Source organism: Salvia splendens, chromosome 20 (assembly GCF_004379255.2).
Source record: "Salvia splendens isolate huo1 chromosome 20, SspV2, whole genome shotgun sequence".
NCBI classification, from domain to species: Eukaryota; Viridiplantae; Streptophyta; class Magnoliopsida; order Lamiales; family Lamiaceae; genus Salvia; species Salvia splendens.
In genome coordinates this window covers 26,464,037-26,488,255 of record NC_056051.1, presented here as the reverse complement: position 1 = coordinate 26,488,255, position 24,219 = coordinate 26,464,037, and the positions used below count along the sequence as shown (strand labels likewise).

At 39.7% G+C, this 24,219-nt stretch overlaps 4 protein-coding genes and 1 non-coding gene across 7 annotated transcripts; 4 read left to right on the top strand and 1 right to left on the bottom strand.

Annotated features, from left to right (window-relative positions):
• Window positions 1-145: 145 nt before the first annotated feature.
• On the top strand, window positions 146-2,511 carry LOC121782895 (uncharacterized protein At4g28440-like). The gene is made up of 3 exons (XM_042180885.1): window positions 146-294; window positions 763-997; window positions 1,920-2,511. Exons 2-3 carry the CDS (start codon window positions 775-777, stop codon window positions 2,108-2,110), a joined length of 414 nt encoding a protein of 137 aa, XP_042036819.1. The 5' UTR covers window positions 146-294; window positions 763-774; the 3' UTR covers window positions 2,111-2,511.
• A 3,692-nt stretch (window positions 2,512-6,203) lies between these two features.
• LOC121782900 lies at window positions 6,204-9,563 on the top strand. Of its 3 annotated transcripts, none has more exons than XM_042180891.1 (6): window positions 6,204-6,423; window positions 7,719-7,997; window positions 8,140-8,246; window positions 8,356-8,488; window positions 8,629-8,823; window positions 8,924-9,563. In XM_042180891.1, exons 2-6 carry the CDS (start codon window positions 7,728-7,730, stop codon window positions 9,233-9,235), a joined length of 1,017 nt encoding a protein of 338 aa, XP_042036825.1. In that variant the 5' UTR covers window positions 6,204-6,423; window positions 7,719-7,727; the 3' UTR covers window positions 9,236-9,563. The 3 variants fall into 3 exon arrangements, with proteins under 3 accessions (XP_042036825.1, XP_042036827.1, XP_042036824.1); XM_042180893.1 differs by having other exon boundaries at window positions 6,204-6,526; XM_042180890.1 differs by having other exon boundaries at window positions 6,204-6,533.
• A 515-nt stretch (window positions 9,564-10,078) lies between these two features.
• LOC121781799 lies at window positions 10,079-10,783 on the top strand. The gene has a single exon (XM_042179495.1). The coding sequence runs from the start codon at window positions 10,203-10,205 to the stop codon at window positions 10,671-10,673; it is 471 nt and encodes a 156-aa protein (XP_042035429.1). The 5' UTR covers window positions 10,079-10,202; the 3' UTR covers window positions 10,674-10,783.
• Window positions 10,784-14,328: 3,545 nt separating this feature from the next.
• LOC121781760 lies at window positions 14,329-19,893 on the top strand. The gene is made up of 2 exons (XM_042179450.1): window positions 14,329-15,676; window positions 15,866-19,893. Exons 1-2 carry the CDS (start codon window positions 14,329-14,331, stop codon window positions 19,798-19,800), a joined length of 5,283 nt encoding a protein of 1,760 aa, XP_042035384.1. The 3' UTR covers window positions 19,801-19,893.
• LOC121783124 lies at window positions 14,716-14,822 on the bottom strand. Its single transcript, XR_006046539.1, has one exon. It is a non-coding gene; the product is annotated as a small nucleolar RNA R71 (small nucleolar RNA).
• Window positions 19,894-24,219: the final 4,326 nt, after the last annotated feature.

Genomic DNA, 24,219 nt, shown 5'->3' with positions numbered 1-24,219 from the left:
AAAGCCATATATACACATAAAAAAATACTTTATGCATTGTAAACCGACTTTAGTGATCAGCTCCAACGCTTTTAGAACTACTAGCCAGCTTATTTCAGATATCACGCTTTTAGCACTACAAAACCACTTCATTTCAGCTCTCACGAACCAACGGCGGAGATCTGCTGAGAATTATGGCAGATCAACGGTGCAAAACTTGATCAACTTTTTCCTTTCATAAAGCCACTTCGACGGTCTCGTCACTAGAACGAATTCGCTCGAAAAAGATCCCACTTCTCTGTTCTTGTTGCCAAGGTAATTCGAATTCTTCGATTTTGTATGTTTATTTTTGTGTATTTGTGTGAATTCTGAAATGAATTTTCGTTTTCATCAGTATTTGATCTGATAATTAGGGTTTTAATCTGTTGTTGTTTGGTTTTAGTATCGCTACTAGTGTAGAGTGTTGGTCTTATCGATTCATATCGATTCAGATAATATTTGTTATTATTCCGTTCGATTTCGATTCATCAATTTGATCAGTGATGGCTGAGTAGACTTCCAACGTGCTTTCATTTTCCTTTCTATTTTTTGTTTTTGTTTGTTGCCGATTAATCATTTGCTGGATTTTTGGTTCCGATCATGATAATACTTCCACATGTGTGTGAGTTATGCGTGGAATTTTAGCCTCTAAATGTGTTGGCTGTGGTGATTCTGATGATATTATTTTGATGAGAGCTTATGAAATTCCTCATTTTCTGGCTAATGTGGATTTTATTATTACAGGTTTTGATTTAAATGGCTGAAAAGAAAGCATCCATGAGGAAGCCAGTTTTTGTCAAGGTTGATGAGCTGCGCCCCGGCACGAATGGGCACAATCTCGTCGTGAAAGTTTTGAGTTCGAAGATGGTATTGCAGAAGGGTAGGGCAGATGGGCCTCAAGTTCATCAGATGCGGATTGCTGAGTGTCTGGTTGGGGATGAAACGGGGGTGATTTTGTTCACGGCTAGGAATGAACAAGGTATTGTGCTTTGTGCTTGAGTGATGGGAATGGTATGTGTTAGTCATTTTATAAGTGAACTCCATAAAATTGTCATCATGTTTATGCTGAGCTTAAAATGGTGGATTTGTTTGTGATTCGAATTCAATATATCGCCTCGTGATCTCGATGGTTTTCATAACAATTTGTTAGATGGTGCCAATAAAAGGATAAAGTAATCACAATTCACAACTCATGAGGTACATGAATTTATGCCTATGTGTGTTCATATTTTGCTAGGTGTTCACAAAGTTTGAATTTGACACAATGATATTTGGTATTTTACTATTAGGACATAAGATAGGAAAATTATATAACGTTAATCACCAACTGGTCTGGCTAAATAGGTTCTTGTACTTTTCTTTTCTAACCATACACATGAAAGGTTTCATAATTATTGGCCTTACCCCCTTCATTACGAATTCATTATCTTGATGTGAGCTCCAATGTGCAGTGGAAACCATGAAGCTCGAAACAACTGTTGAAATGCAAAAATTGACATGTTCAGTATCTTGTTTTGTGATCTTGATAGGGTGCTAGTAGAACATATTTTTTGAGATTAGGCTGTTGTTTTACATATCAATTTGGTCGATGGTGCCAATAAAAGGATTAAGTAATCTCAAGGTACCATGGTACATGACTGTGCGTGTGTATGTGTTCATATTTTGCTCAGTGTTCACAGAGTCTGAATGTGACAATGTTATTTGTATTTTACTATTAGGCATCAAAATATGAAGTGGATACCACGACTAATCACCGATTGGTCTGGGCTAATAGTTTGTTGGTTCTGTCCTTTCTAAACATTAAGTGCAGTTTTATCCCTACTACGTGAAATGCCTCATAGTTATTGGCCTTATCCCATTCGTTACAAATCCATGATCTTGATTTGAGCTCCAATGTGCAGTGGAAACCATGAAGCCTGAAGCAACTGTAATTCTGAGGAATGCCAAAATCGACATGTTCAAAGGCTCAATGAGACTAGCTGTGGACAAATGGGGGCGTGTGGAAGCAGCGGCTGATCCTGCCACCTTCACTGTCAAAGAAGACAATAACCTTTCGTTGGTTGAATATGAACTAGTAAACATCGAGGAGTGAAGCTGCCAGTATCCTCCTCTGCTTAGATTTATGCTCATAAAGAAATGCTGGGGAATGAAGTGTGTTTAGGAGACTGCTTGTCGTTTTGTGATGAAGTTCTGGTTTAGAAAGAAGCTCTTCTTGAAGCCGTCTGTACGAAAGAAGATCATAAGTATTACTCGATGGTAAGTTAAGCATTGCAGCTGGACGTAAAAAGCAGGTATCATCGCACGGTCCAGACTTGCTTTAGTTTGTCTATCCTAACGGCATGAATTTTCTGTAGTCAAGAAATCATGTCTTCTTTGTACGGATCAGATGAATAATTTGGCACTGCTTCATAAAACAAACTACTACTTCATAAAACAAACTACTACTACAATATGATGCTTATTCTATATATAATATTATGAATATTTTTCAAATTGTTGTCCAAGCTAGACTAGTATTGTCAATGCAGAAACCTCTGTTGATTCTTTGATCATGCCAATGAAATTCTCTTCTTCGAATAAATTCAAAGTACTGAGGGCTCCACTGAGACGTTCCTCTTTTGTACTGGATTTAAGAAAATAGTGTTTAGTGAAAGTGCAATAAGGTATGAGAGATAATAGAATCGAGAATCGAATAGTTTTTCTTTGAATAATGATTTGTTTCAATACAAACAAAATTGATGCAGAAAAGTGTTAACGGGAATACGGGATGTTCGATTTTGTTGATGCTAATGTGCGAGTAACAACGAGTCTTCCTTTCCGTGGCAAGTTGTGGCGAATTCAGGGGATATTCTAACCTTATGATTATTGTTGGAACTTAGCTCCCTAAGTTAATGCCCTATTTATTTCCCATGTATCAAGCCATGTGGTGCTATTCTGGCATGTAGCTATGTTTCATTGAATTGGGCACTGTTGCATTAGTCATTGCTCCATCTCTAGAACATGGGATCCGACATTGAAATGTGTTTCCCACACGCAACTCCAATAATAGTGGACTCAAGTAGGGTCGGGGTAGATAATCTATCATCAGCCTATAAGAATCGGAAAACTTTATTAAATTCAGTCTTTTGAGTTGTCGCTGACACACCGAGAGTCTGTTCACTTCTGTTCTTCGTTTGTCATCCGTTGTTAGCGACAGTCACAACACCGCCTCTGCATTCGACACTAGTGCACCTTGTTGTACCCAAATCGTAAGTTTTGTTTTCCTGATAAGTCATTTGCTCCAAATCTAAACTTTGCTTCTGTTTTTGTCTCAAGCATTGGACATAAAGTTTAAATCATAAGAGGACTAACTTTTCGTTTTTTCATTGAAGAGTATGGACCTTTATTATTTGTTGATACTCAAAAGGGTGGGATAATTTATCGAAAAATTTAAGTTTGACTCCTACATATTCTCCGTCTATAATTAATGGTTTCACTTTCAATTTTCAGTCATTCACAAAATTTAGTCATATTCTATTTTTTTCAACTTTTCTCGATAATAAGGTGAATTCCATTTTCATTAATAATATTTCAATTATTTTTTTCTCTACTTATTTCCTACTCCTACTTACCAATTATAAATTATGAATCGTATGGGTAGAGGGAGTATATATGATTATTAATGGATGGTTTTCATTTATTTTCTTCTGAGTTTTCAAACCTACCAATAAATGTACTTCTTTTTGTGGGTAGAATGATTAACCTTTTTGTTAAACGGATTTAATTAAGTAATATATGCGATACAGTATAATGGATGGGCTTCATTTATTTTCTTCAAATCTCAAACCTACCAAGAAATGTACTTGCTTCTTTTTGTTGGTCGAATGATTAACATTTTTGTTAAAACGGATTTAATTAGGTAATATAGTACTCCCCCGTCCCACATTTGGAGTCACTTATTGTTATGGCTCGGGTTTTAAGGAAGAGTTGGTTGGTGTACTAAATGAAGTGAGATGGTGGAATGTGTAATAAATGAAGTGAAATGGTGGAGTGTGTAATAAATGAAGTGAGTTGGTGGAAGGTGAGTCCCAATTTATTTTAAATGTTGATAATGGCATTTTGATGTAATTTTGATGAAGAATGGGGTAAAATTGTATGTCCAAATATGGAAAATTCTAAAAGTGACTCTTAAACTGGGACAGACTTTTATGGCAAAAAGTGACTCTTAATCTGGGACGGATGGAGTATGATATAACAATGATTGATTCATGAACTAAACAGCACAAAGGTCTGGTTCAAAACTGATATAACATCAATTCAAATTTGTAGCGTTGCAGCGTCACCTCAACACTATTTAAACTTTTAAGTTTGAAAACTCCATCTTTGAATATCCAATTTTTTGCCTAATCAAACTTCTACTTATGAATATCTAAGTCAAACTTTTGAGGGATAATATTTGTAATCAAGTCTCTAGATTAATTCTTAATATATGTTATACGTTAATAAGTATAACTGTAGCAAGACGATAATTACGCCAACTTAACGATATGTAAAAATAAATACAATCTTCAACATGATATTAGTGTTTAAGGAGCATTTATAATTTGGAAACATACCATTTTTTTTATCAAGGAAAACATATCATTTTTGCAATATACTGTATAAAATTAGATGAAAAAATTGCTATGTCTACTAGCACAATTATTTTTCTTATTCATTGTTTGTTTTGTTCTAACACAAATTGATAGTATTATTTTTATTTCTCTCTAAAAATAATCAGTAATAATTCTTTATTCAGCTCCTAACACAGATCATGCGACTCCAAGATTATTTAACCGGAGCAAACAAACATAAAATAATGACCGAATCAATCAATTTAAACCTGACCAATCGGGGCTAAATTTTTTTATTTCAATTATTCAATATAAAGTATTTTGTTTTCCTTGATTAAATTTTAATTGCAGAGATTTATTATTCATTTTCCTTTGATTTGTATATTTTGTACTGATTTCTTTTAAAAAAACTCAAAATTAATTTAAATTGATCCAACAGTTCAATAGATTTTATTTTCCAGACATGACGATGCTGACCTTATTTTAATACTGTGCTCAGTGTTCACTACTTCACCTGCACGAAGGGAGGCAAGGATACCGCGTCATCCTAGAGGTCGCGTGTTCGATCCCTGGGAGGCCTATCTTGGGGATTAATTTCCCTGTGGCCTAGTGGATTCACTGGCCTGACTCCAGAGCTTTGGGAGGTGATTAAGCCTGTACCCGTGCCTGGACCCAGGAGCTGAGGGAGGTGAAAAATCCTGGACCCGTTCCTGCGGGGCTGGTGGACCCATTGGGTCCCACCTGTAGGTGGGGAACCACCGTCGATCCTCCTTTAAACAAAAAAAAAACCATGCACGATAAAATAATACGGCCACAGAGATGGCAGATTTGACTATTGGGAGAAACTCAGGGGCAGACCCGTCATTTAAATACTCCGACCTCGATTTCTTTTGCAATAGAATTAGTAGCGAATTAATTACAAATTCATAAATTTCTAACTACTTTTTAAAAAAAGATAAGAGATGGATTAGAATTTTACAAAATTTTGTGATATTTTTTTTACTAATATTTAACATACGATAGTTTCGGAAGCAAATTTTGCCCTTTTAGTTTCGGGATTCTGAATTTGTTTTTAAATTCACACGCCTTTTATTTTTTTTTATAAATTCACATGCCTTGTAGGATATGAAATTGAAGAATGCCAAGTTTGTCATTTTTCTCTTCTTTTTCTCTTTTCTAACAAAATACTGGAATAGATTAAACTATCTAATGAGATATTTCATGAGGCATGCGAACTTTTCATTTTAGGAGGCTTTTACATTTTTATCTTATTTTAAAAAAATTATCACAAAATACAAGAATTGACCTAACTATTTAACAAAAAAATCAATTTTATTATTGTTTTCCTTTATAAAATACAAGAACAAACTACCCAACAAACTATTTCAGGTTTATAAAAACTGAAATTTCTTATTGAATAATTTGGTCCATTCTTATAGGAGTATTTTGCAAGAGAAAAAAACTATAAAAATTTCCCATTATAAAGAAAAAATGTTGTAAAACTTAATATAAAAAAACTACTACTACTACGAATTTAATACTGTAAAAAACTTCTACTTCTTGTAATATAATCCCAAATTCTGAAATCTTTCTTTAAACCTGCCCCTTTCCCTTTGCTGACGATATTCCACTCGTTTCACACTTGCACTCTCACAGAGAGATACACACACTGACACACACACATCTATATAGAGGGAGAGATTCCTGCTGCTGTCATTGAAGATTTAACGACTGCGGAGGTCTACAATAAATACTTTCACCATTTTCACGCCGTTGCCGCGGCCACAGTTCGATTCCTTTCCTTATTCTCGTGGTAATTACTCTCATCTACCGACGCATTTTAGGTATTGACTGCAAATTCATCGCGCAGCATTTTGAATCGGCTCCGGAACAGATCGAAATTCGAAGTTATTAAGGTTGATGGTAGTGAATGCGTGAGATCTTAACGCAATTGTACTTAATTCAGCTGTGTATCTGTTCGTTCGTACCTGCATTTTGCTGCTGTCTAATGTTTTAAATCTTCTGTGCTGGATCGCTGTGCTAATTAGAATTTGTTAGTTTGCTAGTGGCAGCATTTTCGTTGTTTGATTAGTTTCTTTGCCTTTGGCTTGGTGTGATTTTGGGGCTCGATTTTGAGCGATCTGCTTGTTTTCATTTGTCTCTGGTGACATACTGCGTAGTTTTCATTTGTTTTGATGGGCTTAGAGGAAGCTGGATGTGAATTAGGGTTTTGAGGGAGGTTTTTAATTGAGTAGCCTTCGTCCTTATACTTGAGAGTCCTGCAGCTGCAGCATGAGCTCTTTTGATCTAGTAAATTTGCTTTCTGTAGCTAGATTGTGATGAATTGTTACTAATTTGAAGATGGTATATAACTTAAGTGTTGATATGTTCACTGAATCTTCTGGAAATTTTGGGATAGGCATCATCATGTAGTAAAATTGGTGGTGAAAATTTTCTGGTTCCGAAACTTGTGTAACTGTGTTTGCATCATAGTGATTAGATTGCCTGATTATGAATTGATGTATATTCAGTTAGCTCTACCATTTGAACTTTGGTAAAACAACATCCTCTTTCAATAATTGTTAATTAGGCTTTGTTGTGCTTATCTGGTAAATAATATGGGGCGGTTGGGTATATTATCAAGAAACTGAGGAACAAAAGAATTGAACACCATTGAATTTGTAGCCTCAGTTTTAGTTGTTGCATTTGTCTCTTTGGTGCTTCTATGTAGCTCGAACGTCTTGATTACTAGTGAGCTCGTGAACAATCTGTCTATCGGAAAATAAGTCTAGAAATTAAAGTGATTCACCTGATGAACTCTGAAGAAGCAGATTTTTGCTTTACATGTCGGTCAATAGTTCCATAGTCCATACTGCTTACCACATGACCTGAATAATTATTACATTTCCACTTGCTGTACCTTTCGTCATTACTAGTTTGGATTAAAATTCCTGTTAGCAATTCAAAGTTCTGACAAAGATATCTATTGATTTTTGTTAGCACTGTCATTAAAACTTTGACTTGCCTACATATTGACGTATGATCAATCATATTTCTGATGTATACTTTTCTGAAACTCCACTGAATTCTTATTTATTATTGCTTCAGGCTTCCATAATGTCTGAGATAGCTGTCAGAGATAATAATGTACCCGACTCTCAAAGGATAAATGGAGGCTTCAGTAAAGGAAAAGTAGTAAAAGCTCAGGTTGAAGGTGTGAACGAAAACACTGAAGAAATGCAAAGGAAAGGGATGGCTGCAGTTGTTGGTACTTCAGCTAAGATAGACGAAACAGAAAACTCTGAAGCAGTGATAACCAGTATAGAGGTAGAGTACATTGAGTCTGAGGATTTGAAGGATGTAGAAGACGTGGATGATTGTCTGAAGGTAATGGTGTTCTCTACTACTCTTTACGAGCAATGTCAAAACTGTGTTTCAGTGGAAGTGAAGTACCGAGATGTCTTTATATCACGATGCCATTTTTGAATCTTGAATGTTTGTTGATACTTATCTTGCACTCTGGTTCTAGGCACTCTTGTCAGGACTTGGCTCCAAAGACTGGGTTACAGTGTGTGATGCACTCAACAATGTTCGTCGATTGTCTATATTTCACAAGGAAGCTATTGTTAGCATGCTGTAAGTATCATATTCTATTTGTTTTTTTTTTCGGAAGAAAAATGTTATCTCATCATTTTAACTGCATTTGCTGAGCTGCGTATTGTATGACATTGGTTCTTAACACCAGGGAAGAAGTCATCTCCTTAGTCGTGAAATCCCTAAAGAATCCAAGAAGTGCTGTCTGCAAAACTGCAATTATGACTGCCTCGGACCTTTTTAAAGCATATAAGGACAGCATCATTGATTCATTGGATCCTTTGGTAATACATATTCTACTCAATTTTTGTATTATATTTATGCTATTACTCTCCACCTGTGCTTCTTGTGAACCGTCCTTTTCTTAATATCATTTCTTTATAGATTTCAATTGGAGTATAAAATATCCATTTGTTCCTTTTAGCTTGTTCAACTTCTCCTCAAATCTTCACAAGACAAGAAATTCGTTTGTGAGGCAGCTGAAAGTGCATTAGTAGCCTTGACTAGCTCGGTTTCTCCTGTTCTGTTGCTACCCAAGTTGCAGCCTTATGTTACAAATAGGAATCCTCGAATTCGAGCCAAGGCTTCTATCTGTATTTCCCTAAGTGTCCCAAGGCTGGTAAGAACTCTTAGACATGTTTTTATTCTCAACTTTCCCCATAAATTTGTAAAAGTCCTTCCGTGGCACCTCAATTGTCTCGGTGTGGGATTATTTGCAGGGAATGGATGGAATTCAAGAATTCGGGATAGACAAACTGATCGTAATAGGTGCGTCCCAGCTCAGTGACCGGCTTCCCGAGTCCAGGGACGCAGCTCGTGCGCTGTTGTTAGAGTTGCAGTCTGCTTACGAAAAATCTCAAGCTCCAGAACCAACTGCTGTACCCGAGCAACCTCAAGTCCCGAAACCTACTGCTGGACCCGAGCAGCCTGCTATAGTATCTTGGGAGGACTTCTGCCAATCAAAGCTGCCGCCTTTAAGTGCTCAAGCCGTCCTTCGCGTAACCAGCTCTGCTAGGGAGGTAGGCTCATAGCATAAACGTACACGAGGTTTAGCCGGTAATATTTTCCCCGGTCCATCATTGTCGTCGTGGTGAGATCTAAAAAGTTTTATACTTGTATATACCATGAAAGTTTGCAGTGCCTTCAGAGAGGGATGAGATGAAGCACATATTTGTGCTATAGATCCTATGATTTTACGCGTGTGGCGAAATTTGAGACTAGCAATATTTCATATTATCGTGTGTTATTTTTTCTAATGATTTTTGCTTTGATTGTATATTTGTTATGTGGAGCTATTGACATATTTTTCTTTACTGTTATATTTCAAATTCTAGTATAAAAGTAAATGTTATTTTTTTAGATGAAAGTTCAGATGTTGGTTGGTGTCAATGTTACGTTAAATCTGATGATCTCTTTCTGATAAGAAGAATATTGATTATTCCATTGGCAATATTAGGTAATAAAGGAAATTATGGGAAAAAGTAGTACCTATGAAAAAACTAGAGGATAACATTCTTAGAAAGATGCATTATTTTCATTATTTTGAAGATTTTTTATTATTTCACTTATTAAATAAAAATTCTAAAAAACACGTAAATAAAAAATTTAAGAATTAAATTACTTTCAATTAACGAATGGAGTATTGTAAGCCTTCCGTGATTCTTATTTTTTTTGGATAATTTCAACTAAAGTGATTCAATTTTTTAATAAAATTAATATTTTTTAAAATCTCATGTCAAAAAAGATCGCCTCACTTGAGTCGAGGAGTAGGGATATATACCTTTTTTTTAATGATGTAAACGTAGAGAAGGATAAATATTTTAAATTTGATTTATGGTAACAAAGCATTTAAACTTTCGCCAGCAATACGACATTCCCCCTTATATAAGAACTAGTAATACCGAATTAACACAGAGAGAGCCACACAACGCGAGAAAGCGACAGCTAGACCGCATTAGGGTTTTGCGTCTTCACTTCACACCTCTCTCTCCCCCCCTCATGGCGTCGCAATTGCACGCAACCACGCTGCAATCCAACCGGAAACTCGACGTTTCACCCGACGAATCCGAGGAATCCGCATTCCTCCGGCGCCGCTGCTGCTGGCCGTGGAAATTCCGCAGCTCCAGCGCGCCGAAACCGAAGGATTGGGAGCGAATTTCGACGTCTGATCAGAGCGAGCACCGCGACGGCGGCGATCGGAGGTGGTGGAGCGGCGGAGTGGAGGCGTTTATGAAGGTGAGGGAATGGTCGGAGCTGGTGGCGGGGCCGAAGTGGAAGACGTTCATCCGGCGGTTCAATCGGTCGCCGGCGCGGGCGAAATTCAACTACGATCCGTGCAGCTACGCGCTAAATTTCGATCAAGGAGAGGGGCATAACGGCCAATTCGACGACGGCGGTGTTTTCCGGGACTTTCCGTCGCGGTATGCGGCGGTTCCGGCGCAGAGTAGCATGTTGAAGGACGGTCACTAATGTGCGCCGCTGGGAGTGTGATCGGCGCTGACGTGGCATTCTGGGTTTACCGGTTTAATCACTTGTAATCTTGTAGATATCACATACATTGAAAGATTTTATCAATTTTATTTCGGTTTTCAAATTTCATTGGTTTATTTTATTAATATTTCAAATTTTCAATCATTCAAACTTAAAAGTTTAATCAATTTTTTGTATGATTATTAAAAGATAATTAAAGTAAATATGTAGTAGTACAAAATAATGGATCATCCTATTGCAAGAGTCAACCATCAAAGTAAATTTTGATAATTAAACTTGATACAACTTTGAAAGACGAAAATAAATTGTAAAGATTGAGGTAAAATTAAAACAATAGTTGTTACTATGGATTAGATAAGTAACCAAATAGATATTTAAGTCGGTCGAATTTCTTTAAAATAATTATTCTCTCCGTCCACGATCATTAATCAATTTAACATAAAAGTTCGCATTGTTCACTACCCAAAATTATATGATGGGAGTATCTATTTTGGCAGTAATACACTTGCTTCTATGAATGAACGTATCTTCTTTTATATATAACATGCATTTTACTAGTAGTAGTATTTAGAATAATTCCTTTTTAGTGCATATTGTCGTTGCGCATGCTTCTACAATTAATTAATACTCCAAAATTGCATATTTCACTATATCACGTTTCTCCCAATTTCCCACTAATTTAAAATTTTTCCAAAACTCTATTGAAAATTGAATTAATTGATTTGATCCTTGCTGAATAAAGGTTTTTCGAGGTAAAACAAGCACCCAAATTTATTATGATAGTCAGGTTCCAAAAATTAATAAATTGCTATAAACATTGTGTCATTACAACTTTGGGCTTATCGTTGTTAACGGGCTAGTGGGCTTTCCGATGAGCTAACCAAACTTAATAGCCACTTTTAAAAAAAAATTTCTCTTTGTTAAAGATTACTAGTAATGATATTCTCGTTGTCATGAATCATGATTACTCGAATATTCGACTCATTGATCGGAGGATAAGGGCATCCACAATGGGGCGCCCTATAGTCCGTCCTATAGGGCGCCCTATAGGGTGCCCTATGCTCCGCCACATCAGCATTTCATCCCACTACCCTTCCACCTGCAGTGAGGATGCCATATAGGCCGCTATAAGCATTTTATTTATTTGAATATTTAAAACACTACAAAAATTGGAAAAAAAACTTCACTTCATTAAAATTCAGACATTACACTACGAAATAAAAAAAATTACAAATTCTCAACGGCGGTTACGGTCTCAAACTTCTTCAATCATGTCGTTCATGAGATGAGCATGGTCTTGTTGGTTGCGCATTGAGGTCTGTCTAGATAGAACCTCATTGAAGCCCATAGGTAATCCTCGAACGTGGGGCGGGGCCGCCGTGCTGGAGCTAGATTCACCTTCATGTTCGACTATCATGTTATGCAAGATGATGCACGCATACATGACATCGGCGATGACGTCCTTGTACCAGAACCGCGTCGGACCCTTCACTATTGCCCAACGCGCTTAGAGCACACCAAATGCCCGCTCCACATCCTTCTGCGCAGCCTCCTGCTTTTGCGCGAATAAAACTCTCTTCTCACCCATTGGGCAACTGATCGTCTTCAAAAAAACAGGCCACCTCGGGTATATGTCATCGGCCAAGTAGTACCCCATATGATATTGGTGTCCGTTGGCAGTGAAGTCGATGGCCGGGCTGATGCGAAGCTTATTTCCTATTCTTTACCCCGGATTTCATGTTAATTATAACTCACCAAGTCGTGCTTTGAGTGTAGTTTCGGGTGTTAGAAGCTGGAAGTTCGTCGGAAATGCATAGCTGAGATTCCAGAGAGTTCGCCCGGTCGGGCGTTTTGATGTTGCTAAACGCCCGATCGGGCGTTTCCATTTTGTGCATGCGGAGTCCAGAAAGTTCGCCCGGTCGGGCGTTCTGATTTCAACTAAACGCCCGGTCGGGCGTCTCCCGCGAAGCCATGCAGAAGCATATCGCCCGGTCGGGCGATTGGTCCTTCTAAGTTCGCCCGGTCGGGCGTTACGCATGAGGATTCCAGAAAGTTCGCCCGGTCGGGCGATTATTGACGACACAAAATGCCCGGTCGGGCGTTTCCCCACGATACCTCCAGAAGCCTTTCGCCCGGTCGGGCGATTATCCCTTCTAATTTCGCCCGGTCGGGCGTTTGGTGGTTCAACTGCATTTCAGCAGTTTTCTCGGCAGTTTTGCTGGGGAAATAAAAATAGAAAGGAATTTACAGAGAGGGGGAAGACAGAAGGGAGAAGAAGGAAGAAGAGAAGAGAAGGAGGAAAATCTACCCGACACTCCGACGATCCGACTCCGCCATCCAATTCTACTCCGAAAGAGCATGCCTTCTACGGTTTTAATCATTGAATTTATCATGTATCAAGGCTAGGCTCATTTGTTGCTCCAAGTTGTGAATTAGACTCGTTAGAATGCTTCTACACTTTTGAACTCACGTTTGATATCATTGATTGTGTTTAATGCGTAATTCTATTACTTTAGAGGCATCTGTTGTGATAGATATCTAATCCTTGTTTATTGTCTCTTTAACATAGACATGGATGGATTAATCAATTGTTATGCTATCAAATTAAAATTGTTCAGAGGATAATTTGATAGTGGATTAGGTAAGCTCGTATAGTAGTTGATGTTAGATTCCCGCGCTTCCGCAGGAGTTGAATGCCTTCGAAAATTAATTCATGGAACAAGTGTTCAGCTGACTGTGAATTATACGTCGCAAACATGTTCAGTGCAAGCGATTAGGTTGATAAGTTAATCCCAAATTTGTGTGTGATAAATGTGTAGAATGATTCGAGTCTAAGGAGCAACTTGGAGTGACCTGTTTTTCTCGTGTTTAAAATCCTTGCGTAGTTAGTTTGTTAACTTAGTGTCATTAATCATCAAAACCAAAATCGAACCTTTTTATGCTTTGTTTAGCGTTGAGTTTTAATAATCATTCCCTTCCCTGTGGATCGACACCTAAAATACTACACACGAAGCTGTATTCTTGCAGTTAGTGATAATATTTGGGTAATTAAATTGAACTTGCGTGCGAAATTGATTTGTTTTACAAACCAGTATTATCCACATCAAGTTTTGGCGCCGTTGCCGGGGAAGGCAATCGATTATTTAGCTTATAGTTTTTGTTTGTTTTTATTTTGTTTGATTTTACTTTTTGAGTTTTATAGGTACATTGTTCGTGTTCTACGGTGTGATAGCCATCTACCACGTCCGGACTTGAAGACGAAGGAGTGTATTATTTTAGGTAATATTTAGCTAACTCTTAGTTTAGTTTTAGGTAGTTTTGTTCGCACTCTAGCACACACTTTTTATAGTACTTACCCCGAAGTTGTCGAGAGGTCTCGCTTTCGGTAATAGGAATTATATTGTGCTTGTGCTTGGTGTATTTTCTGTTGTGTAGGTAAAAATAAAAAAAATAAAAATAAAAAAAGTGAATGCACACGCGATCACAGGGTACACCACCGTTTGGGTTGCTCTGTTATCAAAGAAGAAGAGTTAGAGGATCGCCTACTGAAATCTTCCCGGACTATCCGAGTCCAATCAGAGGCAACTTGTTCAGCGAGCCGAGTACAGAAAGAGATTCAGAATCAGAAAGTGAGATGGCAGATAACAATGAGATACCACCACCTGTTGTGAGGTTTGGCGATACACTGAGATCGGGAATTGAGTACCCCGGAGAGTTTGCTTATGCGAACAACAACATCAACATTCCACCTCACTATATTAGTTTGGTGAATGGGGGGAATCTTTTCCATGGACGGGATGATGAGGACCCGGTGAGCCACCTCAATGCCTTCTACGAGTTGACGAACTCTCACAGACCCCCGAATGTGGAACACAATCTAATCAAGAGGGTCTTATTCCCATTTTCTCTGAGGGAGAAAGCAAGAGCTTGGTATGACTCTATCCCGGGCTACAACATAGCAACGTTCCAAGAGTTGAAGACGTTGTTCCTCTTGGAATACAATTCTCCTATGAAGATTGAGAAGTTGAGAGAGGAGATCACCTCTTTCCGACAAAAGTATGACGAGTCCTTCGCGGAAGCATGGAAGAGATTCACGGAATTGATAAGGAAATGCCCAAGTCACGGACTAGCTCCGGGGCATGACCTTTTGAAATTCTACAAGGGACTCAATAATGAAGGCACGGGACTAGTTACTGCAGGCTCTAATGGAAACCTGGATGACTTAACGCATGAGGAGGTGAGAGCCTTATTCCAAAGGTTGGCTAACAATCAACGGAACTGGCACAACCCAAGGAGAGCAGCGGAGAAAGGAGGAGACACATTCGGTGCTACAAAGGATGCAGAGAGAGTATCTGCAATTGAAGCTCAACTGGCGGACATTAGCACTCAAATGTCGTCGATGACAAAGGCAGTTAAATCTCTTCAACTGACTCCTCAACCCCAAGCTGTGACGGTGATGAGATGTGGGTTGTGCCAAGGCGGGCATCATACTGATCAGTGCCCAAGTCTTCAAGGACCACCTGTGGAAGATGTGAACTATATTGGCAACAATCGCCAAGGGTTCAATCAAGGCAACCAATTCAACAATCAGCAAAATTGGAGACCTCAACAAACGGGATGGAATCAGGCTGGTCCTAGCAACAACTCGGGAAATCAATGGAGGAACAACACTCAACCGCTGGGTTATGAGAAGAAGCCAACCGTCGAGGATCAGTTGGGGCAGATTCTCTCTTTCATGACTAAGAGTCAAAAGGAGAACGAAAATTTCAAGGAAAGGACGGTGGAAAAGTTTGGGCAGATGGATGCGACAATGAGGAATCTTGAGACGCAGATAGGGCAGCTTGCCACGGCATCACACACGAGGATTCCTAACACCATCCCGAGCAATACCGTACCTAATCCGAGAGGCAATGAACAGTGTAAGGCAGTGGTCTTGAGAAGTGGTCGTGAGTTGGATTCGACACCATCAATGGACGGCCAAGGTACTTCCGGCATCTCACACGCAGGGGCGGATGAGATGTTAGGCTTGCATTCCTCGCACGCAGGGGCGGACGAGGCATGTAAGGGAAGTCCCGCGTTGGTGCAGGGTGCCCAACATGGTCAAGAACAGGCTGCATCCGGCAGCAAGGAAAATGGTGTAGAAGCCGAGTTAAGTGAGAAGTTTTTGGCAGAAAAGAAGGGAAAGCAGAAAGTAGAGATGGGATCAAATGGACAGCTGATGACAAGTCCGGCATTAGACCCGAAAAGCAAGTTCAACTTCCCTGATCACATTCCTCCTCCACCATATCCACCGAAGAGGAAGAACAGAGCTCCAAAGGAGAAAAGCTTCGAGTGGATGATGAACGTGATTCGAAAAGTGAATGTGGATGTATCGTTGGTGGACCTCTTCACTAATTTCCCCAAGTTCTCCAAGTTCTTTAAGGACATGATGGCAAACAAGGAGAAACTTCAAGACGAGGGAATAGTGGCATTGAGCATGAATTGCTCACAATTGATTTCGGGAATGATGCCCATGAAGAAGAGGGATCCGGGAAGTTGTGTGATTCCTTGTGAGATAGGCAACACAATTTTTACCAAATGTCTATTGGATCAAGGATCGGGGATCTCACTGATGGCATTGAAAACAGCACGTGCCATTGGACTGGAGAACAGAATGGAGCCCATCGACATTGCTCTACAACTGGCTGATCATTCCATTGTGAAGCCCACTGGAATAGTAGAGGATGTCTTGGTCAAGGTAGACAAGTTCGTCATCCCCGTTGATTTCATAGTATTGGATATGCTCGAGGACAAAGAGGTACCTATTCTGTTTGGTAGACCGTTTCTTGCCACGGGAGATGTGTTGTTAGGAGCTAAAGACAACTCTGTCACGTTTAGAATTAATGGTGAGCAAGTGACCATTAATGTGGAGAAAGCGATGAAGCATCCTAGTGATGCAAAAGCGTGCTTTAGAGTTGATGTCCTCGACAAGTGTATCTTTGACAAGATGCGTTGCTCGGCAAGTATAGAAGGAAGCGTTTATGATAAGGGGAGCTTGGAAAGAGACTTTGGTTCGACAATTAAAGTTGATTTTGATTTTGATGAAAGTGAGGATGCTCAAATTGATCAACCAAGTCTAGAGAATGAATGTGTGGTGGATACTTTCGTGGCGGATGTGCAGCCCTCAATTGAAGTACCACCAAAGCTAGAATTGAAGCCACTCCCGACAAATCTGAAATACGCATTCCTTGGTGAGGATGAATCTTTACCGGTTGTGATATCGGCGATGTTGAATGATGAAGAGGAGTTGAAGTTGATAGAGCTACTGAAGTCACACAAGAAAGCTCTAGGTTGGTCCATTGCCGACATCAAAGGAATTAGCCCCGCAATATGCATGCATAAAATCTTGATGGAAGATGGAGCTAAGCCGGTAAGAGAGAGACAAAGGAGGTTGAACCCACTTATGCAGGAAGTGGTTGAAAAAGAAGTGAAGAAATTGCTGAAATATGGGATGATCTATCCCATTTCCGATAGTGAGTGGGTTAGCCCGGTACAATGTGTACCAAAGAAAGGGGGAATAACCGTGACCGTCAATGAGAAGAATGAGGTTTTGGCAACTCGATTGGTGAACTCATGGAGAGTTTGCATGGATTATAGAAAGTTGAATACGGCGACGAGAAAAGATCACTTCCCGTTGCCATTTCTGGATCAGTTGCTCGATAGGATTGCGGGTTATTCCCATTATTGCTTTCTTGATGGATATTCGGGGTACAATCAGATTGCAATTGCCCCGGAAGATCAAGAAAAGACGACATTCACATGTCCTATTGGAACTTATGCCTTCCGCCGGATGCCTTTTGGTTTGTGTAATGCACCGGCTACATTCCAACGTTGCATGATGGCAATTTTTTCTGATATGAATGAAGACATCATGGAGATCTTCATGGATGATTTCTCCGTCTTTGGATCCTCATTTGACTTTTGCTTAGAAAACTTGAGACGGGTCCTACAAAGATGTGAAGAATCAAATCTCGTGCTCAATTGGGAAAAGTGTCAGTTCATGGTCAAGGAAGGCATAGTGTTGGGACACAAGGTGTCAGAGTTGGGGTTGGAGATGGATAAGGCGAAGATTGATGTGATCTCAAAGTTACCTCCCCCGACGAATGTGAAGGGCATCCGTAGTTTCCTTGGACACGCGGGATTCTACCGACGTTTTATAAAGGATTTTTCAAAGATTGCAAAGCCACTTTGCAACTTGCTTGAAAAGGATGCCAAGTTCGTCTTTGATGGGAAATGCCTTGAGGCATTTGAATTGCTGAAGAAAAAGCTAGTCGAAGCTCCTATTATTATCACACCCGACTGGTCAAAGCCGTTTGAGCTGATGTGTGATGCTTCGGACTATGCTGTGGGGGCCGTTCTAGGCCAAAGGAGAGACAAGGTTCTACACGCTGTCTACTATGCTAGCAAAGTACTCAACGAAGCTCAACTGAATTACACCACGACAGAGAAGGAAATGCTAGCAGTAGTGTATGCTTTTGAGAAGTTTCGTGCTTACTTACTTGGCACGAAGGTGGTAGTGTTTACGGATCATTCGGCTATCAAGTACTTGATGAACAAGAAAGATGCAAAGCCTCGGTTGGTGAGGTGGATCCTTTTACTACAAGAGTTTGATGTGGAAATCAAAGACAAAAAGGGGACCGAGAATTTGGTAGCCGATCATCTGTCTAGATTAGAGGGATTGGAAGAGACGGAAGATGAAAGAAAGAAAAGGATAAATGAGAAATTTCCCGACGAGCAAGTGTTGCAAGTGGAGGCTCGGGAAACATATGTGCCGTGGTTTGCCAATTTGGCAAACTACCTTGTCACGGGCATTATACCAGAAGGGTTGTCATCTAACCAAAAGAAGAAGTTTTTGAGTGACACCCGCACATATGTTTGGGAAGATCCGTTTCTCTTCCGGATTTGTAGTGATGGAGTGATTCGAAGGTGCGTTGGAGAGCATGAGCACCTTCAGATTTTGTCTGCATGCCATGATTCGTTGTATGGCGGCCACTTTGGAGCACGACGAACTGCTTTTAAAGTGCTTCAGTCCGGATTCTTTTGGCCATCGATCTTCAAGGATGCAAAAGCCTATGTAGAACGATGTGACAGTTGCCAAAGAGCCGGCAATATCTCGTGGAGGAATGAAATGCCGATGAATAATATTCACGAGGTAGAACTTTTCGATGTTTGGGGAATAGACTTCATGGGACCGTTTCCCAAGTCTAATGGGCAGCAATACATTCTCGTTGCTGTCGACTACGTATCTAAGTGGGTAGAGGCAGTGGCCTCGGCAACCAATGATGCCAAAGTGGTGTTGAAATTTATCAAGAATCACATCTTTAACCGCTTTGGGACACCACGAGCCATTATCAGTGATGGAGGAACTCATTTTTGCAACAAATTGTTTGAAAACCTCCTAGGAAAGTATGGTGTCCAACACAAGGTTGCTACCCCTTATCATCCCCAAACAAGTGGTCAAGTTGAAGTCTCCAATCGTGAGATAAAGCGGGTGCTTGAGAAAGTTGTAAGGCCGTCTCGGAAGGATTGGGCTCAAAAGCTAGATGATGCTTTGTGGGCCTATCGAACGGCGTATAAGACCCCGATTGGAACTTCACCATACAAATTGGTATTTGGGAAGGCTTGCCATTTGCCGGTAGAGCTTGAGCATAAAGCTTTTTGGGCTTTGCAAAAGCTTAATTTGGATTATGATGCTGCAGCCGAGAAGAGGATGTGCGATATGAATGAGATGGATGAGTTTAGGCTTCATGCATATGAGAGCGTTGATCTCTACAAAGAGCGTGCTAAGAGGGTACATGATGCAGCCATTAAGCCTCGTCAATTCCATGAGGGACAACTGGTCCTTTTGTACAACTCTCGGCTTAGACTGTTTCCGGGCAAGCTCAAGTCAAGATGGTGGGGTCCCTATGTGGTGCACAAGGTATACCCCTATGGTGCTGTGGATGTTCGGGATCAGAAGAATGGTAGCATTTGGAAGGTGAATGGCCAACGCTTGAAGGCCTATGTTGGAGTTGAAAGTGGCACGGAGACAGAAGAGGTGGTCACACTAGAGAATCCGAAAGTGTAGACCAAAGATGAAGAAGGTCGAGCCAACGACTATAAACAAAGGCGCTGATTGGGAGGCAACCCAAGTTTTTTTCTTTCTTTTATCTTTTGGTTTCATATGTTGGAGGTTTTGTTTGCTCAATTCTTTCCTCCAACATTTATTTTGAATTGAGTGTTCTTTTTGTAGTTTTTGTTTTTTTTTGTAGGAGCAACTGGGAGTTAGGATTGGAGCTTAGGAGGAAGCACACCTGCAAAGGATTTTTACACCCACCCTCCCACCCGAATGCACTATGGACGTCATGCCAAGTTTGGGGGAGTTTCCTTTCCCTTTACTTTATTTGTCTTCTTTGCATGCATTGAGGACAATGATGCATTCAAGTTTGGGGGGGTTATGATTGATTTGTGATGTATGTTTTTTGGGTGTTTTGCGTGATAAAGATGTTTTGAATCTATGTAGTTGACGGGTGCATGCTTTATCTTCGGCTTTCTGGTTGGGAAATCTTGCTTGATTTTACTTCATCTTTGAAGCTTAGGATGAATGGAATGGGTGCATGAATCTATTTGAAAAAGCATGTTGTGATTACATCCGATTTCTTAAGTTGAGGAGAGTATGAAAATCGCATGACTTGTGGAAATTATTTTGGATTGATTTGTTTTATCGAGTGAAGTGCTTGCGTTCGTTTGTGTTAACGATATGGGAGGACAAGGCACTAGGATGAACTCCATGGCCAAATGATCACATGCCTAGTCCTACACATGATCCCCTAGAAGCCACTTTGAGCTTAATTTCCTATTATTTGTGTAAACACTTAGCCAAACACTTAGCCACTGAAATAAGCCTAATTTTAGCCTCATCGAAAGACCTTGCTACTGTTTGGGTGCTAAATACTAGTTTGAGCTTGGTGGTTGAATGTTGAGTGTTGGGTGGTGTATTGCAAAAGTGTAGACATTTCTAGACTTGATAGAAGGTGAAAAGAATGAAGTTCTAAGAGAAAAAAAAAAAAACAAGAAAAAGAAAAAGACGACCTCCAAATTCACAAAAGTCGAGGTCTTTACAAAAAAAAAAAAAAAAAAAAAAAAAAAAATAAGTTGATGAAATAAAGATAGAGCTTCTATGTTTGTTTGTGTAATCTCGTCTGGAATAGATCTCAAGTTTGGGGGAGTGTGGGTTTGGTTGTAATTTTGTGTTGTTCGATCTTTGGAAGGATGTTGTAGGAGGGAAGATTTTGGCACTCAAATGTGTAGCCTTTGAGCTCACTATCCATACTTATCCTACCTCGTCCCTAGCCCCATTACAACCTTGAAATAAGACCTTGGACCTTATCGTTGATGCTTGTGGATGTTGTGTAAAGAACTTGGTAGAGTTAAAGAGGTTCGATTTGAAATCTGTGAGTCTATGTGGTTAGTATTGCTTAATGAGTCAATGATGATGGTTTGAGTTGTTTGATCGCATGCTTGGACTTATTTTGAAGTGCACCTTAACTTGACGTTCTAGGGGGATGAGTGATTGTTCTTGAGAGTGGGAAATCTCGATTGGAAATGTTGGGGGTTTAGATTTTGTCACTCACGTCCCTACATGATTCTTTGTGATGAAAATTTCTCTGCGGGGTAGACTTGCGTTGAGTTTTTGTGCTAAAAAATGTACCTTGCTCGGGGCGAGCAAGAGCTTAAGTTTGGGGGTATTTGATGCGAAGCTTATTTCCTATTCTTTACCCCGGATTTCATGTTAATTATAACTCACCAAGTCGTGCTTTGAGTGTAGTTTCGGGTGTTAGAAGCTGGAAGTTCGTCGGAAATGCATAGCTGAGATTCCAGAGAGTTCGCCCGGTCGGGCGTTTTGATGTTGCTAAACGCCCGATCGGGCGTTTCCATTTTGTGCATGCGGAGTCCAGAAAGTTCGCCCGGTCGGGCGTTCTGATTTCAACTAAACGCCCGGTCGGGCGTCTCCCGCGAAGCCATGCAGAAGCATATCGCCCGGTCGGGCGATTGGTCCTTCTAAGTTCGCCCGGTCGGGCGTTACGCATGAGGATTCCAGAAAGTTCGCCCGGTCGGGCGATTATTGACGACACAAAATGCCCGGTCGGGCGTTTCCCCACGATACCTCCAGAAGCCTTTCGCCCGGTCGGGCGATTATCCCTTCTAATTTCGCCCGGTCGGGCGTTTGGTGGTTCAACTGCATTTCAGCAGTTTTCTCGGCAGTTTTGCTGGGGAAATAAAAATAGAAAGGAATTTACAGAGAGGGGGAAGACAGAAGGGAGAAGAAGGAAGAAGAGAAGAGAAGGAGGAAAATCTACCCGACACTCCGACGATCCGACTCCGCCATCCAATTCTACTCCGAAAGAGCATGCCTTCTACGGTTTTAATCATTGAATTTATCATGTATCAAGGCTAGGCTCATTTGTTGCTCCAAGTTGTGAATTAGACTCGTTAGAATGCTTCTACACTTTTGAACTCACGTTTGATATCATTGATTGTGTTTAATGCGTAATTCTATTACTTTAGAGGCATCTGTTGTGATAGATATCTAATCCTTGTTTATTGTCTCTTTAACATAGACATGGATGGATTAATCAATTGTTATGCTATCAAATTAAAATTGTTCAGAGGATAATTTGATAGTGGATTAGGTAAGCTCGTATAGTAGTTGATGTTAGATTCCCGCGCTTCCGCAGGAGTTGAATGCCTTCGAAAATTAATTCATGGAACAAGTGTTCAGCTGACTGTGAATTATACGTCGCAAACATGTTCAGTGCAAGCGATTAGGTTGATAAGTTAATCCCAAATTTGTGTGTGATAAATGTGTAGAATGATTCGAGTCTAAGGAGCAACTTGGAGTGACCTGTTTTTCTCGTGTTTAAAATCCTTGCGTAGTTAGTTTGTTAACTTAGTGTCATTAATCATCAAAACCAAAAATCGAACCTTTTTATGCTTTGTTTAGCGTTGAGTTTTAATAATCATTCCCTTCCCTGTGGATCGACACCTAAAATACTACACACGAAGCTGTATTCTTGCAGTTAGTGATAATATTTGGGTAATTAAATTGAACTTGCGTGCGAAATTGATTTGTTTTACAAACCAGTATTATCCACATCACGGGCCGTTGCCATTGCATTGCTCGGTGAAGAGGTTGGATGAGTTGAGGACGTTAATGTCGTTGTTCGACCCCGCTACACCGAAGTAAGCATGCCAGAGTCAAGGCCCGAGTAATGCCCTCCGAGGTCTCCAGTCGTCGCCGGGTCTAATTTTTTTAGTGAGAAAGATTGAGAGTGAAATATTGGTGTGTGGGGAAGTGAGAGATGTGAGAGACTTATTGGTGTGAGAAATGGAAGAGAAATGGGGGTTTAAATAGATAAAAATATCGAAAAAAGGAAAACGCATTGCATCGTCCGTGTGACCCGCAGTGGGGCAGACGATACTGCCCCATGGATTGCTAAACCCAAAGGGTATGGATTCAAATCCCACTAAACATTAAATCCTGCCATAGGTACATCATTTAGTATGATGCATGTACATTAATGCCAATTTCCCTACATTATTTACAGTATGAAATCCTAAATACATATAAAAAACGAAATTCAATGCATGTGGTGGTACTATACCCCAGCTCTATAGATTGCTAAACCCCTAGAGGAATGATTCAAACTCCCTACCCTTGGTGATGATTTCATTTTGTGAGTGGTTACTACAACCTAGCCTCATGGATCGCTAAACCCAAACAGTATGGATTCAACTTCCACTAAACATTAAATCCTTACTTAATACATTATTTAGTATGATGCATTTACATTAAAGACCAATTTTCGTATATTATTTACTGTATGAAATCCTAAATATACATAAAAATCGAAATTCAATGCATGTGGTGGTACTATATACCCTAACCCTATGGATTACCAAACCCCAAGGGGAACAAAAGTTTAATTTAATCTCCAAGGGTTTAATGATCAATGGGGTTAGAGTGTAGTACCAACTTAGTAAAGTTATATAAGTACATTACTCACTTATTTAATGTACATAAAAAACAAATCGAATTCATATTCCAGTCAGGGAACATAATTGTAACATAGTATAAATATGTCCATGTTTAGATAATATTTAATAGTCAAGGAACATATCAAATATAAGAATTGTGGATTAAGGAATTGACGATTAATTTAATATAATATGCATGGCTCTATATCAAGTTATCAACCATAAGGTTGTCCGCACATAACTTATATAGAAAGGAGGAAATTTATGTTGTCCGCACATCAAGTTTTTTTAATAAATAAACTCATATATTAAGGAGAAATTACAAATAAATTTTATAAATAAACTCCTATATTAATGAGAAATTACAAATAAACTTCTATAGAAAGGAGAAAATAACAACTGATGTCAAGAGGGCCCGAACTCGGCACCTCATACAATAATGTCTAAGCTCTTTGCCGCTAGGACAAAG